Source organism: Mesoplodon densirostris, chromosome 9 (assembly GCF_025265405.1).
Source record: "Mesoplodon densirostris isolate mMesDen1 chromosome 9, mMesDen1 primary haplotype, whole genome shotgun sequence".
Classification (NCBI taxonomy): Eukaryota; Metazoa; Chordata; class Mammalia; order Artiodactyla; family Ziphiidae; genus Mesoplodon; species Mesoplodon densirostris.
In genome coordinates, this window is record NC_082669.1 from 112,698,420 (window position 1) to 112,715,293 (window position 16,874).

General features: G+C 43.9%; 1 protein-coding gene across 2 annotated transcripts in view; it reads left to right on the forward strand.

Annotated features, from left to right (window-relative positions):
- The window catches only part of UBE3C (ubiquitin protein ligase E3C), a 114,795-nt gene that overhangs the window by 76,625 nt on the left and 21,296 nt on the right, over window positions 1–16,874 (forward strand). For both annotated transcript variants that reach the window (XM_060107472.1, XM_060107471.1), the window contains exon 18: window positions 3,173–3,420. In XM_060107472.1, the coding sequence (XP_059963455.1) occupies window positions 3,173–3,420 (248 nt within the window). The remainder of the gene's footprint in view (window positions 1–3,172; window positions 3,421–16,874) is intronic.

Sequence of the window (16,874 nt, forward strand, 5' to 3'; positions counted from 1 at the left end):
TGTATTGAAGTGGACAGCCTGTGCTTACATAAGTGCAAAGTGAGTGATACTAACTATAAAATTAATAATGTGTTAGCTTTCTTACTCTCAAAACATTGCTTTCAAAGTTACGTTACCGTACAGTATGCCTCCCTCTCTTGTAATTGGAGAAACTGCTTATCAGCTTATCATCACAGTTAAGTGATTTTTAAAAACATGTAACAATGTTACCAATACCGTATTATGAATATGACTGTAATGGTGTATGCCATAAACATTCTGTAAGGATTCATTCCTTAGTGTATAGGCTAGGCTACCGTAAACAGTCATATTCTTGATGCTTTGTTATCAGTGCATGAATCGTTATACCTGTAAACAAATAGGAGTTTCGTTTTCACATTATCTTTTCATTTTTGATGTCTAGTGTTAGTAATGTGTATAACATCTACAGTGTTTTGTATCGTATAAGACAGTGTTGGTATAGGTACTGATAGCCAGGCGATGCATCTTGAAAGCAGATGATGTAAACTTGACATGTCAATAAATACAGTACAGTACGGTGAATGTATTTTCTCTTCTTTATGATTTTCTTAATAACATTTTCCTTCTCCTAGCTCACTTTATTGTAAGAGTAGAGTATATAATATGTATACCATGCAAAATATGTGTTAATCGATGGTTTATGTTGTCGGTAAGGCTTCTGGTCAACGGTGGGCTATTAGTAGTTAAGTTTTGGGGAAGTCAAAAGTTACACATGGATTTTTTTTTTTTTTTTTGGATTTTCAAAAACTTTTTATTTTGAGTTAATTTTTAGATTAACATTCAGTTTTACAAAATAATATTGAGAGATTCCATATACCCTTCCCCAGTTTAACCCAGTGGTAACTGTCTTAGTCTGTTTGGGCTGCTAGAACAAAAATACCATAGACTTGTAAAAGTTACACATGGATTTTCAACTGTGTGTGGGCCCCTAAGCTCTGAATTCTTCAAGGGTCAACTGTAATATATGACTTAGGTCCCCCCGCCCCAACCTTACTGTATAAGTAGATACTTTTAATCTGTCTTTTGAATCAAGTAGTGGCAAGATACCTAGAAGACTAGATTTGATTCTAAAAATATTGTGCTATTGTATATTGCTGTTTACAGAAATGAGCTTCAGGGAACCACAGAATCTCAGTTCTGGCCACAATTGAGGTGACGTCTGTGAGTGGCTGTGGAGCCTCTGAGATACAAAGACCACCCCCCCCAGAAGATTAGTGCTGCGGTTTGAAAGAGAGGGTTAGCGGCGGGCCTTGGCTGAGCATTCACCACTTACAGAATGTTTACACTTCGAATTTTTCAGAAACCTGCTGCTGCTAACTGTTGACATTCAGTTTGAGAAATACTGTACATGACAAATAAATGCTTATAGTTTATCCTGAAAACTGAGTATTGAGAGGATATATGTAAAGGTCAAAGAGCCAGCTGTATTTTTGTGTTGCATCCACAGTTATCTGCTTAGAATTCTTTCTGCATTTTACCTAGGCCTTGAGAGTGAACATGTTTGGTAATTGTATTGATCAAAATAGATGCAAATAACATTGTTTGTGGAATTTAATCATCAGTGAAAAGCATGTTCTTCATTTAAGTGCAGTTAAATTTTAAAAATAAAGAATGTGTTTTAGTAGAAAACCTATGCTTTGTAGGTAATAGACATGTTTTAAAATTACAGCACTGCCCTTTACAATATCAGCTGTATGTCCGTGGGTACCTCATTCAAGCTTCCCCGTCCTTGGGTTTCTCACACGAGAATGGGGATATTCTCAACGCAGAGGTTGTTAACGGGTTGGCAGTGATGACTGTCTGTGGAATTCCCGGCGTGAGTTCCGCCAGCTCGGGGTAGGCGTCAGCGGTGGTTATTCCCTCACAGGCACGAGCGCAGGAGGACGCTGCTGCTACCTCTGGTTGGGTCGTTTCCTCCTGAGGGAGGTGTGGGCACTGCACTGCCCTAGAGGAGAGCTCGCCGGTGCAGCTTTTGTCCCTGGGGCAGGATGGGTGGGCGGCCCTCTCCTGTGCAGGCGCCGTGGGCCTCAGTCCACACGTTAAACTGTCGACCCTGTTGGAAGTGTAGTATCGAATATTCACACCCCAGGTCCTGTGACCTCAGTACTGACACTCGCACATCACAGTGCTGGGGTTCAGCTGAACCGACCTTCTGCTAAACCCCTTTCCGGGGTGTTTTCTAGAGTTCACTTGTCCCCTGAGATGCTTTGGGTCAGATACGTGTGGGCGACTTCACACTGCCGGAAGGACAGCTGCAGCGCGGACCCGGGTGCAGCCCTGCGACCTGGGTTCAGTTGCCCTCCACCTGCGGCTCTTGATGTGCAAAGCACCTGAAGGACACTGGTGGGAAACGATGAAAGACGTGTCAGTTACTTGGTCAGACCTGTTCCCTGATTAAGCCAGGGAGCCCCTGGTTTTGACTTGTGGTAGAATCACGTCTACTGGCCCGTGTCTGGGGCCTGTGCCCTGAAGCCTGTGTCGGAGGCTATTGTATTCATTGCAAGTGAGTCCGGGGCCTGGCGTCTCTACTTGTGCAGTGCTTTCCTCATGAGGACCTGTGTGGAAACGCCCCTCACATGTCAGGCAGACTTAAGCAGCTTAAAAATCGCATATTGTGGCGCATTGTGTAACCAAAACTGTCCCCCAGTTTTCAGCCAAACGTCGTTTTAACTGATGTAGATTCTGGTGTTCTGACTCTCTGTCCTTCGCCTCTTTCAAAAGGTCTTTAATGTTAATAACTTCATTGACATCTGCTTTGTTCATTTATCTTTTTGCCTTTCTTGGTAATAGTTTTCTGTTCCAGTATTATCCTTAGGTCCTCAATTCCATTCCCCTCCTCCCGGTATTTGAGTTTGTTCCATCCCTTAGCATATGTGGGGTAACTGTATTTTCTGCCAAACATGCCTCACTCCATTCTTGATCTGTCAGTGTCAGTGCAGAAGAACGTCTCTCTTCCCATTGTAGGCTCTGAGGGAAATACTGGTCAGTCTGTCTCATTGTCTCTTTTTAATGTTGATTATTTTTTTTAAGTCTTGCATTAAAATATTTTTAATATTCTTGCTCCCCTTACCTAACTTCCTATAATACCAGCTTATTTTATTGCTTTTTAAAAAAATATTTTCTCCTTGCCCCATCCCCCCTCTTTTAACAGAGCCTGATTTGAAAAAGCGGATCCGTGTGCACTTACTCAATGCACATGGCCTGGACGAAGCTGGCATTGACGGTGGTGGTATTTTCAGAGAGTTTCTAAATGAACTACTGAAGTCGGGGTTTAACCCCAACCAGGGCTTCTTTAAGACCACTAACGAAGGGCTGCTGTACCCCAACCCAGCTGCCCAGATGCTTGTGGGGGAGTCCTTTGCCAGACATTACTACTTCCTGGGCAGGATGCTTGGAAAGGTAAAGTAAACTTTATGTCAAAACGGATCTCAGACCACGGGGTGTGGAAATTCGGTGCTTCTGTGTGGTTACCGTCTGTTTCATTGAAGATCTTTATTCAGAATTGCTTAAGTAATTTTGATGAACCCCTGAATCGTGTTTTCTTACATAATAACTGCTTTATAGCATTATACATCTCATACACAGTTACGTACATTAAAAAATTATTGATATAGTGTAGAAAACATGGGAGGCATGATATAAAATTCTGTTTATACAGATAAAACTCTGTTTATCTGCTAGCATAGGTATGAGTACTGTAAATATTTTGTCTTTTCACAGTTGCTCTTGTTGATAATCAGTGTTAAAAGTGATTCTTTTAAGGTTCTATAAAATTTTCAAAGTGCTGTGAGATGGAAGGCCATAGTTATTCAGTGTAGTTTAAGTGTTACATATGTTGTATGCAGATTCTTGAAAATTGGCCACTTAAGGATATTACGGTAATGCTGTAGTAACCAGAATGTTACACCTGATGGTATACACCATATACAAACACACCTTACCCTTTATTGTAAATGAAAGGAAAATTTAGTTATATAACATAGTGGAAACTTCCTAGTTAATGGTGAAACTTTGAAAGCACACCTTCCCATTAAAGTCAGGAACAGGACGAAGGTACCCACTGAGGCCAGCCCCACTTACTGTTGAACTAGAGCAGTGCTGGCCTTAGTCTGTTCAGGCTGCTGTAACAAGATCCCACAGACTGGGTGGCTTACAGACAACAGAAATTGACTTCTCACAGTTCTGGAGCCTGGCGTCTGAGATCAGGGCACCGTGTGGTTTTATCTGGTGGAGGCCCCCTTCCTGGTTCAGAGCTGGTGCCTGCTCCCTGGGTCTTCACGTGACAGAAGGGGGTGAGGGAGCTCTGTGGGGCTTCTTTGCAAGGTCTCTAATCCCATTCACGAGGGCTCCAGCCTCGTGCCCTAAGCACCAGGGGCCCCACCTCCTGACGCCGTCACAGTGTGTGTGGGGTTGGGGGGAAACACGTTCAGACTGTGGTATAGCTTGTGGGCTGCCATAGGCGGGGCACAGGAGGTGGGGCTCCAGTTACGTTGGGAGGGGCTCTTCCCCACAGCCCGGGTCCAGTCCCCCAAGAAAGGGATTCTTCTTTTTTTTCTTTTTAATTGATTACCAGCATTTTAAGTTATGGGAACGTTTACGTACAAGGTTGTCTTGTTTGCTGCTTTGCACTTAAATAGTGTTGATAATTACTAATCCTAACAGGATGTGGCTGGCAAGTATCCCACCAAAATCAGTAATTGAAACTTATGCCCAGCTGTTGCAAGTGAGGTGGAAAATCATCTGGTTATTCCCATAGGAAATTGAAAATTAATGATTCTTGGTTTTTGAATGAATGAATGAATTCATTCCACCAGTCGTAACTTACAGAGCATGGTGCGTTTGGGGATGTGTGCAAGGATTCCCTGGTACTCAAACTAACTACCAAGTACTCACGGTCATGACAGACAAAAAGTTTTACCCGAAGTCCACCGTCTGAGTCAGCAGCCCATTGCAGTGTCTGGCGGGTGGAGGTGGGAGGATCGTGTGGGTGCTGCGGTCCAGCCTCGGGCCTCCTGGCCGGCCCACCTCGTCAGAGTGAGGAGATGTCTTCTGCCCCCTTCCTGGCTCCCAGCACCCACTTCTGCCAGGCACCGGGCCCAGTTCAGAAGATCCCTTCCTCAAGTTAGTTCCCGTTTCTCTTCATACTGGGATGTTTCTTGCAGTGTAGAAGAAAAATGTAACTTCTCCCTGGTTCTGTAAAGTATAGTGCACACGCCGTGGTCACTAACTACTGAGATTGATAATAAATGAAGTTCATGCTTTATGTTGCCCAAGAACCTGGGTGTGGTGTTATACAGATAGGTAAACATTTTTCATGGTATTTTGGGGAAATTTGTTAGGGTTTTTGGATCGTCTAGGAATGCTTTTTTTTTTTTTTTTTTTCCGCGGTATGTGGGCCTCTCACTGTTGTGGTCTCTCCCTTTGCGGAGCACAGGCTCTGGACGCGCAGGCTCAGTGGCCATGGCTCACGGGCCCAGCCGCTCCGCGGCATGTGGGATCTTCCTGGACCGGAGCACGAACCCGTGTCGCCTGCATTGGCAGGTGGACTCTCAACCACTGCGCCACCAGCGAAGCCCTAGGAATGCATTTTTATTTCCACTGTTTGAAATAGTAGAATAGGAACGCCTGATATTTAATATTTACTGTCCAACACATTTTTAGAGACGGGCTGGATTATAACACAAGGACTGTAATCAGTACGGCTTCTGAAAGTCAGAGGAGTGACCAGAGGTGACAGTCTGAAACTAAGGGCAGCAAACTACAGCCCCAGAGCAAGTCTGCCCACCTATTTTATTGTTTGTTTTCTTTTTTTTTTTTAAAAAAGGATTTACTGGAATGTCACTTCCATATTGTCTGTGGCTGCCTTCCCGGGGGCAGAGCTGAGCAGTGCTGAAGTACGCGCTGCTGGGCCCTTTCCAGGACAGGTTTGCCAGCCCTGCCGTGGAACCAGCCAGCAGCCAGACCGTAAAGGGCCGGTGTGTCCCATGATGGCAAGTTGGCTCTTCATCCTGTGGGTCGTGCAGAATCACTATGTTCAGCAAATGGCTGAGGTGACAGACTCAGTACATTTTTAGGGAGACCCTGTGGAACCCACGTGGAGAATGGCTTTTAGAGACGAGGACAGCAATCTGGTCCTGAGTGACGGTGCCCTGATTACCTGGCGTCATGCTGTGAGCTCAGGTCAGCTGAGGACTAAAACGTGACCACTGGATTTATCAGCAAGTTTTTGTTTTCTGGGTGTTTTTTTCTTGTAACGTTTTATTGAGATAGAATTCTCAAACCATGCAACTCCCCCATTTAAGAAGTACAATTCAGCAGTTTCGGTGCATCCACAGATTTGTACGACCATCACTACAAATTTAGAACATTTTCATCACCTGTATCCACTGACAGTTACTCCTCCCTTCCCACCCCCAAGACCTAGGCAAACACTAATCTACTTTTTGTTTCTTATTCTACTGTTAATTAATCTATTAAGGTACCGTTTGTCTCTTATTTGTGTCCTTATTCTGCACATTTCCTATAAATTGAATCATAACATATGTGGCCTTTTGTGATTGGCTTCTGTCACTTAGCATGTTTTCAGGGATCACTCAAGCTGTGCCATGTGTCAGTGCTTCATTCCTTTCATTGCCAATTAATATTCTGTTGTAGGGTAGCCACATTTATGTAACCATCCCTCAGCTGGGGGACGTGAGGAGGGTAGTCGTTGGTGATGTTTTTAGTGGGGTGGCATATGGTAGAAATGAGTTTGCTTTGGGGTGAGGTAAAGGAAATGGAAGGTTTATAGATGGAAGGAGTGTCAGTGGCCTTTTCAGCCGGCTTGGCTCCCAAGGGAAGGAGAGAGAGGATCTCTAGAGAAAGAACAAGTTCCAGAGAAGAATGGGTGGATGGTTTGGTTGGTGTTCAAAGATAGGGTAGCAATCTTTGGTGAAGTGTCCATGGGTAAAGAGCGAGACGGGGGGTGGGGGGTGGGGGGTGGTCTGGGATCCTGGGAGAGACGCAGCAAAGAACTGATGAGCAGGTGTGACCCAGAGCTGCACCCTCTGCAGGAACTTGCTGCAATGGTACAGATGTTGTCCGGCTGCCCTGGGGCTGGTGCAGGGAATCTCCTTGTGATGTCGTCGTTCTCATCAGCTTGGGTGTCAGCAGCTGCTGTGGCTCGTGGCTGCAGCGTTGAGCAGGCCTGGGGCCGGTGGAGGGCCAGGGGCCATCTCTGCTAGACTAGGTGAGAGGGGGTGGCCACTCGTGAGCGCCCGGCTGACGCAGGGCTGCACTGTGGTGTCTGGAGAGACTGTGCAGAGTGAGCACGTGGGGAGGAGACCCACGGAGGTGGGGTCTCAGTAAGGAAGAACGTGTGCCAAGGAGGAGGGGTGAGCAATGTGCTGAAGGCAGCTAGGAGGTCAGGAAGGTGGGGCTACGAGGGGCGCAGCTCTGCTCAGGGTGGTGACACTGAGCCAGTGGCAGGCTGAGTGCAAGCCACGCTCGGAGCTCGGTGTCCAGGGTGATTACTCAGCAGCTTTACCATCTTTGAATAAGTAATTAAGAAACTAATGTTGCTTCGTAATTATTTTCTATAAAAATTAATCAGAACTATAATCATTTTCAACTTTACAATTAAATTCCTTTATTTGTAGTTCTGTTCTCTGTGATACGTATTATATTAAACAGACCCTCCCTTGAAGCTTAGTGTATGGAGTTGCCCATTTGAGAAGCAGCTTAATTAAAATTGATGCCTGCAAAGCAGGTGATGCTCTTGTGACTTATTTTTTTTTTTTTTTTTTTTTGCGGTATGCGGGCCTCTCACTGTTGTGGCCTCCCCCGTTGCGGAGCACAGGCTCCGGACGCGCAGGCTCCGGACGCGCAGGCTCAGCGGCCACGGCTCACGGGCCCAGCCGCTCCGCGGCATATGGGATCCTCCCAGACCGGGGCACGAACCCGTATCCCCTGCATCGGCAGGCGGACTCTCAACCACTTGCGCCACCAGGGAGGCCCTCTTGTGACTTATTTTGAAGTAACAGTTTTTTTGAAGTACAATTCACATTCCATAACATTCAGCCTTTTAAAGAGTACAATTCAGTGGTTTTTAGTATATTCACTGAGTTGTGCGGCCATCTCCACTGTAATTCCAGAACAAATCCTAAAAAAGGAAACCCCATGTTCATTAGCTGTTGTTTCCCATTCTGCTCCAGTCCTATCAGCCCTGGGCCACCACTAACCTACTTCCTGTCTCTGTGATTTGCGTGTTCTGGACATTTCATATAAATGGAATCACACAATATGTGGCCTTTTGTGACTGATTTCTTTGCCTTAGCATAATGTTTTCAAGGTTCTTCCATGTTATAGCATATATCAGTACTTCATTCCTTCTCTGTCTGAATAATGTTCCATCCTGTGAATATGTACCATAGTTTATCAGTTCGTCATTTGATGGATTGTTGGGTTGTTTCCACTATTGGCTATTATGAGTAATGCTGCTATGGACATTTGTGGACAGTACATTTTCATTTCTCTTGCCAAGAGAAATACATACCTAGGAGTGGAAGTGTTGGGTCATATGGTGACTATATCAAAGTGTCCGCACCCTTTTACAATCCCACCAGCAGTGTATGCGAGTTCCATTTTCTCCACACCCTTGCCAGCACTTACTATTGTCTGTCTTTTTTGTAACACCCATCCCAGTGGGTGTGAAGTGGTGTGTCATTATGGCTTTGATTTGCATTTCCCTGATGATTAATGATGTTGAACGTCTTTTCGTATGCTTCTTGTCTTCTGTGGAGAAATGTCTATTCAGGTCCATTGCCCATTTCTTAAATTGAGTTGTTTGCCTTTTATTAAGTCCTTTATATATTTTAGTTTCAAGTCCCTGATCAGGTATGTGGTCTGCGAATATTATCTCCTTTTCTTTGGGTTGTCTTTCATTTTCTTGATGTTCTCCTTAGAAGCACAAAAGTTTTAAATTTTGTTTTTCTTTTGTTGCCTTATCTAAGAAACCATTGCCTAATCCAAGGTCACAAAAATATATACCTGAATGTTCTTCTTAGAGTTTTGTAGTTTTAGCTCTTATATTTATGTCTTTGATTCTTTTTTTTTTAAACATCTTTATTGGAGTATAATTGCTTTACAATGGTGTGTTAGTTTCTGCTTTATAACAAAGTGAATCAGTTATACATATACATATGTTCCCATACTCCTCCCTCTTGCGTCTCCCTCCCTCCCACCCTCCCTATCCCACCCCTCTAGGTGATCACAAAGCACTGAGCTGATCTCCCTGTGCTGTGCGGCTGCTTCCCACTAGCTGTCTGTTTTACGTTTGGTAGTGTGTATGTGTCCATGCCACTCTCTCTGATTCATTTTGAGTTTATTTCTGTAGATGGTGTGAGTTAGGAGGTTCCTCTATATTCTTGTGCGTATGGATATCCAGCTGTCCCAGCACCATTTGTTGAAAAGACTGTCCTGGCACTCTTGTTGAGAGTCAGCTGACCACAAATGTAAGGGTTTATTTCTGAACTCTTGATTCTATTTCATTGATCTCTGTCTAGCCTTATGCCAGCGTGACACTGTTTTGATTACTGTAGCTCTGTATTAAGTTTTGTGCTGTGTGTGTGTGTTTGTTAATGACAAATGGTAATGGAACCCCAGGCCTAACAAAGCAGAGGGGTAGTGAGAATTGGTATGTCCTGGATATAAAAATCATGCTCCTTTATTTGTATCTCTTTGAGATGCATCATTATAGGCCCAGTTATTATTTATTTGTTCAGATTCCAAATGTTGCTGTTTTAATAATACAGATTTTAAGTGTTCTTCAACTTTAGTAATGGGCTTCAACTTGACCTCACCATTTTAACAGTATGTTTTCTTCAGGCTCCCCTTATTTCAGTGACAAATTTCAGGCATTGACCTGATGTTAGAGTCCTTAGCATAAATTTCAAACAGATCATTTTCTCGCCTTAATTCACTTTAAGGCGTAATGCATCTCCCACCTGGAGCTGTGTGCTCTCCTTGGTGTCAGTTCTCAGGAGATAGTATCTCTCCCTGTCAGTGGTCCCTTTCGACTCAGTCTCAGCTCCCTCCCGAGGATGTAAGTTTCATAACTCATTGCGCGAAAATCTGTGAAAGGATGTGCTGTCGTTCTTTCTGTGAAGATGAGCCTTTATTTTGGTAGCCTAACCTGAAATACTCCCTAAATTCAGTGGTTCTTATACAGTGCGGTGACAGACAACAGAGTAATTTTATTTGCATAAATTAAAGCTTATTACAGTTCTATATTATTTTTCCTTCCTGAATGTATGAATCGTCCAATCTTGTTTAATGTAGAGGCAGGATAAGTACTAGATGATCCTGGCTCGTGGAAGCTTTCTGGCTCACTGGGAGCTCTGTGCGTCGCTGGTCAGTGACGTGCTGCTCGCATCGAGAATTGTCCTGATGACACAGTCTTGGAAAGTGCTGTAGATTCAGAGGGGATAACAGATCACTCTCATGCTGTACTCTGGGATATGTTACCTCTTTATTTTCTTTTTTAATTTTATTTATTTTATTTTTGGCTGCATTGGGTCTCTGTTGCTGCACGCAGGCTTTTTCTCTAGTTGCAGCGAGCAGGGGCTACTCTTTGTTGCGGTGCTCGGGCTTCTCATCGTGGTGGCTTCTCTTGTTGCAGAGCGTGGGCTCTAGGCACGCGGACTTCAGTAGTTGTGGCACACGGGCTTCAGTAGTTGTGGCTCGTGGGCTCTAGAGCGCAGGCTCAGTAGTTGTGGCACACGGGCTTAGGTGCTCCGCGACATGTGGGATCTTCCCAGACCAGGGCTCGAACCCGTGTCCTCTGCATTGGCAGGTGGATGAGTAACCACTGCGCCACCAGGGAAGCCCTGGAATATGTTACCTCTTTAAACCAGATTCCAGGGAGAAAAATTCGGCATCTAAACCTTTCTCCTAAAAATGAAGTTTGTATAAATTCTATCTCAAAGCTCTTTAAAATAATGAAGTTTAGACAAAACCAGTAACAAAACTATAGTTATTTGAGGATGGTACTTAATTTAGTTCCTCACTTTAAGGATTTTACTCATATAATTCTCTGCATGGAAATTCCTAAGGGAGCAGTAGTTTCTAAAACATATCTGATCACAAAGGGTTAAACTTTGTACCAACATGTTAAAAATTGTCCAGATCTAAGTGAGTGTAATAGTATAGCACTAATAGTGTGGTATCTGAACATTAAATCTTTAAGAGAAGAAAATTGTATATTGATTGATTATGATATTTATTGGGTCATAATGTATTTAAATTTTCTTTAATGCATATGTTAGTGATTGTTTACTGTGATGAAGTGCAAAGAGGTCTTCAAGAGCACTCCTACATAGGAAGAATTACCTCATGTCACTGGTCACTTCTCCATTAAAAGTTCCATTAGCAGATGATTCCTACTTTGGTGTGGGTTGTGATTGCATTTTATTGCCTGTAAATCAGGCTCTAGACAGGGAATAAATAAACAGCTCAAGGATGTGGTAATGTCATCTTGAACTTTTTTTTTTTTAACAGTTAGAAGCACCTACGTCCATTTAAGCCGATTAAGTTCAGAATATTTATTGAAGAAAATCTTTCATCATATTTGAATTCTATTTGGAACTAGCTCTTTTTTTCTTGCTTCAGAATATTGATTTAATTGAAACAGAATGCCTGTAAATCAAATTATTTCATAATATCTTGATCATACATTTCAAATTTTTAATTAGCAGATGGTGAAACTTCATCATAGTTTATAATTTTATATTGAGTAGAATTCAGCACTTACTGTATCATAGAGTATAATATTGGCAGTTAACAGTTTATCCTGAGATTTTTGAGAGCTGGGAGAATTTATTTTTCTATTCATTAGAGTCCTTTTATAAAATGCTCACAGAATTTGCAGAGGTTTTAAAACTGTTGATTGAGGTGAATAGTAGTAATTTAAGTTACTTTGGTCCTTAAATGGCAAAGCTTCTCTTTTATAATATCTTGTTTTGAACTCTCAGACTCATTAAGGGTCAGTGTAGGTGAGCTTCCTCATCTGATTGTCATCAGACTAAGTGCTCTGAGCTCTAAAGTTAATATATCTTTCCCTTAGATTTTCTTAAACATAACATTCAGTAAATAGTTGAGCATTCTGTGCTTAGCACAGGTCTTCCAAACAATGTTAAGACTTTTTTTACTTTGATATCAGCAAATTTCAGAAGCAAGCTTTCTCTGAATCTCCCAATTAACCACAGTGGACGATTCATCATGAGTTTGCTCTTGTTGACCTTCAGCTTTTTTTGGAAACAGAAAAATCAAAGATCATAATTCATAAATATGAACAATTTATAATTTACGAGTGATTATTTTGTTTGAACCTTATCCCTTCTGAGAATTGTACCTGCTTTTATAGCATTCTAATCACAATTTGTATTCTTTTCCATTAAAAACAAAGCACTCCCAAATCTGGAGATGATTCCTCTTGCTAGTTAAGGTCATAGTTTTCTATATAAGTTTATTTCTTCAAAATTAAACATGAAATTAAAATAGTTTACTGTACAGTAAAAATGGCAGGTGTATTCCAGAATTCAGTTGACTTCCAGTACCAAAAATATTATCGTGGTTTTAGCCATTCTGAGATACTCACCAAAATTCTTTCTGCTCCCACAGAAAGTAGATCTTGCTTACCATGAAGATATCCCTTTTCTTATTTTTTAAGCACTCGCAAACACTAGTTTAACATGGGTCAGTATTAACACTGGGGCCATTTTCCTTTTTCTAAGCCATGTTAGATTCTCACCAGGAAAATTAGGAGCACAGACTCTTGCTGGTGCTGCGTCAAGTGTATTGCATGTCTTTCCCTGCCTTTATTTGTGCAATAAGGGCAATAATTATCTAAAAATAAATTCGGCCCATTTAAATCCTTCTAAACACTTAAAATGAGTAAATTTCCTTTATGAAAAGGTAGCCAGGTGAAGATGTATATTGCTACTCTTGTTTCTAAAATTGGGATAACTTTGGGAGATAGCAGTAGGCTGTTGTTCTCCTCCGTGAGTGAGACAGACCAGGCTGGGAGTCCTGGTTCCAGCAGCGGAGATCTGAGCAGAGGAGTGATAGCATATGAGTTATGTTTAACAGGCCTCCTGGCCTCTGCTGTTAGAAGTAGCCCAGGGCTTCCCTGGTGGCGCGGCGCGGTGGTTAAGAATCCACCTGCCAATGCAGGGGACACGGGTTCGAGCCCTGGTTCAGGAAGATCCCACCTGCCGCGGAGCAACTAAGCCCGTGTGCCACAACTACTGAAGCCCACGCGCCTAGAGCCCGTGCTCTGCAGCAAGAGAAGCCGCCGCGATGAGAAGCCCCCGCACCGCAACGAAGAGTAGCCCCTGCTCGCCGCAACTAGAGAAAACCGGTGCGCAGCAACAAAGACCCAACACAGTCAAAAATAAATAAGTAAGTAAATAAATAAAAAGAAGTAGCCCAAGTGGCAGCAGGAACCCAAGGACTGGGTGACGTCACCCAGGAGTGGGTGTGGCTACAGGAAAGGCCTTTCCAAGATTTAGAGTTCAGGGAGTGAAGGAGAGTTTAGCCACACAAGTTCAGAAGAAGCAGCTAGAAAGGTCAGGAGAAAACCAGGAAAGTGTTCTTTTGGAAGGGTTTATCTGGAAGCCAAATGAAGACTGTTTCAAGGGAAAGAGAATGACAGATCGGGTCAGATGCTACCCGTAGGTCAGATAGATAAGGAGTAAGAGGTGACCATTTCTGTCAGCAGTGTGGACAAGCAGCTTTCCTGGAGTGGTGGAGGCCAAAGCCTCTGCACACGGGTCGAGAAAATGGAAGCAGTGTCTTCCAGAAGTACCTACCTTATGGTGTCCTGGAGCCTGTATCCCTCCAGAAATAGTGCGTATATTCGTCAAAACACGCGAGCTGGAGTGTTTATAGCAGCGCGATACTGCACAGCCCAGACTGCAACCCGCAGGGGTCTGGGGGCCTGCCGGCTGCCCCCGGAAGGTCGCGGAGGTCGAGGGGCGTCTCGCGGGGATGGGTGGCAGCCAGGCCACCAGGGTTGCCGGCCAGGCGGGTGCCTGCGTGCTGTTGCCCTGGGGGGGCGCTTTCCACTTGGGGGGCTGGGCTGCAGCCTGTCCCACGGCAGAGGAGGGGCTGGGGAGGGGGCCCCGGCGGGCCGCGACCCCCAGTCTTCTAAGGGGTGGCTGCTGGAGGGAGGCGTGAGCAGTGGCTTCAAGGGACAAGGGCTCGTGAGCTGTGTCTCTGGGAAGGAGGCAGAGCCACTGCCCTGGCAGTGGGGGGAAGGGAGGGAGGGAGGGGTAGGGGGGTAGGGAGGGGGGAGGGTCGGCACTTTGGAGCAGGGCTGAGCTGGCGGGGCTCGTGGGCGGCAGTGCACAGCCTGGTGCCCGGACGGGCGCGTCCCCACTCGGGACGCCTAGGGACTCGGAGCGACGGAAAGCAGACCCTTGGCTGCCCGGGGCTGGGGCTGTGAAATGTTCAAAAACCAGTCGTGGTGATGGTTGCGCAACTCTGTGACTATCAGAACCACTGGATTGTTCGCTTTAAATGGACGAATTGTCCGGTACGTGAATTATATCTCAACAAAGCTGTTACCAGAAAGTAGTGCTGTAGTATGGTAGTTTGGGTAGAACCTTAAGTGTCAGAGGGGTTAGGGGACGGGGAGGTCCGTGTGAGGTGGGTTCATGGGTGGGGCATGTCACAGACATCGTCACCCTCGTTGGTTAGCAAGGGTTCTCAGTACGTGGCGGTGGCGCCTCCTACCCTTGAGGGACACCAGGATCCTCACAGTTCAAAAGTCTAATTAATATTTTATTATCCTGGTGGTGAAAGTAGAATTTTTAAGCCTACAAAATGTTTTCTTTTAATTACGGAGACAAGTTCTTGGTTGTATGGGGTACCTTAACAAGTGTCTTTCCAGCAGCAGGAATAGAACAGCTGCTCGAGAACTCCCAGATATTTACTTTTTTTTGTCTTCTGGCTGCGCCGTGCGGCATACGGGACTCTAGTTCCCCAACCAGGGATCGAACCCGTGCCTCCTGCAGTGGAAGCGCAGAGTCTTAACCACTGGACTGCCAGGGAAGTCCCAATATTTACTTCTTGTGGGTAGAAATGAGAATGTGGGTTTTGTCACTTTGGCTGTGGAGACGTGAGTGCTTTATCATCTGGAGACCTTCTGGTGAGGCCGGTGAGAGCAACAGCGCAGCCTCTGTGGAGCCTGAGCTGGGGGGAGGGGCCTGGGGGGGCGGCAGTCGCTGGACAGAGTGGCTGCCACACCGTGGGTGGTTTTCTGGATACCCAGTGAGGAGAACAGGATTGAGGCGTGAACTCTCATCCCCCACCCGTCTAGCACCCTCACAGGATTTCAGAAGTGAAAGAGCTGTTTTTGAAAAGAAAGCTGTCAAACCCTCCGTGAGGGTTATCAGTTGCCATGAACAAGTAAAAACCTCTCCTTCGCTTCCAGGGCTGGTGGGACACCTCGTCCCCCTGGGTGGCAATGGTGAAGGTGAGACCCTGCCATGTCGCTGAGGGTCAGGCAGTGGTGTGGACAGGGGTACAGGAGTAAGCAGTGTGGAAGGGTTTGAAATGAAGCCCCATACACGTAGTTTTGCATAACCTGAAATGTCTCAAAAGAGAATAAGTGGTTTTTTTGCAAACAAGTTCATGGATGCAGAATTCCATCCTACAGATCAGTGGTCCCTAGCACACAGTTGGCACTTAATAAATCTGCTAAATGACTAGGCACTGTATGTTGTATGTAGACTTGCATTGAAGATCAGATGTGTTTCCTGCCCTGCAGGAGCTTATCATAAAAATCAATAGTAGCCCCAGAGACCATGTTTTTCAACTCTCAGTTATTAATTCTGAAGCATAGCTACTAAATTAAATAGCATACTGCTATCAGCTTACATCCTTATTTTACATACCTTTTATTTTTCAAACTCCGAGGCTAGCATGATCTGAAATAACTAAAATTATCTCCTTGCTCAATTAGAATGGCTTTAAAACAAGACATCTCTGATATAGTTTTTAGATTAAGTTATAAATGTTCACTTTAGAACTACCTGAAGATTGATAGAGATGCATTTGAAAAGCATTATTTTTTTTTATTGATTCTTAATGTAGTAAATTACTGAAGTTATTTGGCCGCAACCAGAAACGGCCTGAGATGCGGCTCACATTGACTCTCCCGGTAGGGCCATGATTTGCATTAATTGCATTGCGACTGCACTTACTTATATTAAAAGGCTTCTACCATAATTAATCCTTTTTATTTCAAATCATTTTGGCACAATTTCTAGCTATAAACGCTCATAAAAGACAGACAGTTGAAAAATGTGTTATAGGGTTTTTTCCATCTACCTATTGCTATTTTTTCATGACAAGTAGTTATTGATAAGCTTCTAGGAACAAGTGTGGTGCAGCTGACTGAGAATTAAGGCCAGTATGAAAAACGCTAAGTGGATTATTTTGCATAAAAAATTGGCAGTTTTTGAAGTTGTATAATTAACCTGTGTTTAGAAAATACCTTGATTTATGCTTACATTTGTATCTCAGTTGCATACATTATGGAAATTTAATTTATAACCCATTTAGCTGATGCAATCATAGTTTTTAGTGCTATCATTTATTAGTGCTTGTATATTAAATGCTCTAAAGGTTTAAACCTGCCTCGTGTAAAAAATTATACCTATGCATTTACATTTTATGAGTCACAGTGGAATTTCTGTTTAAAATTCAGGTAGCTCTGATAGATTTAACAAACTTCACAGGTTTATTGTTACTAATGCAGAAATGGCAAACAATGACCTTATATATTGAACATCGGATGATTTACACTTTGA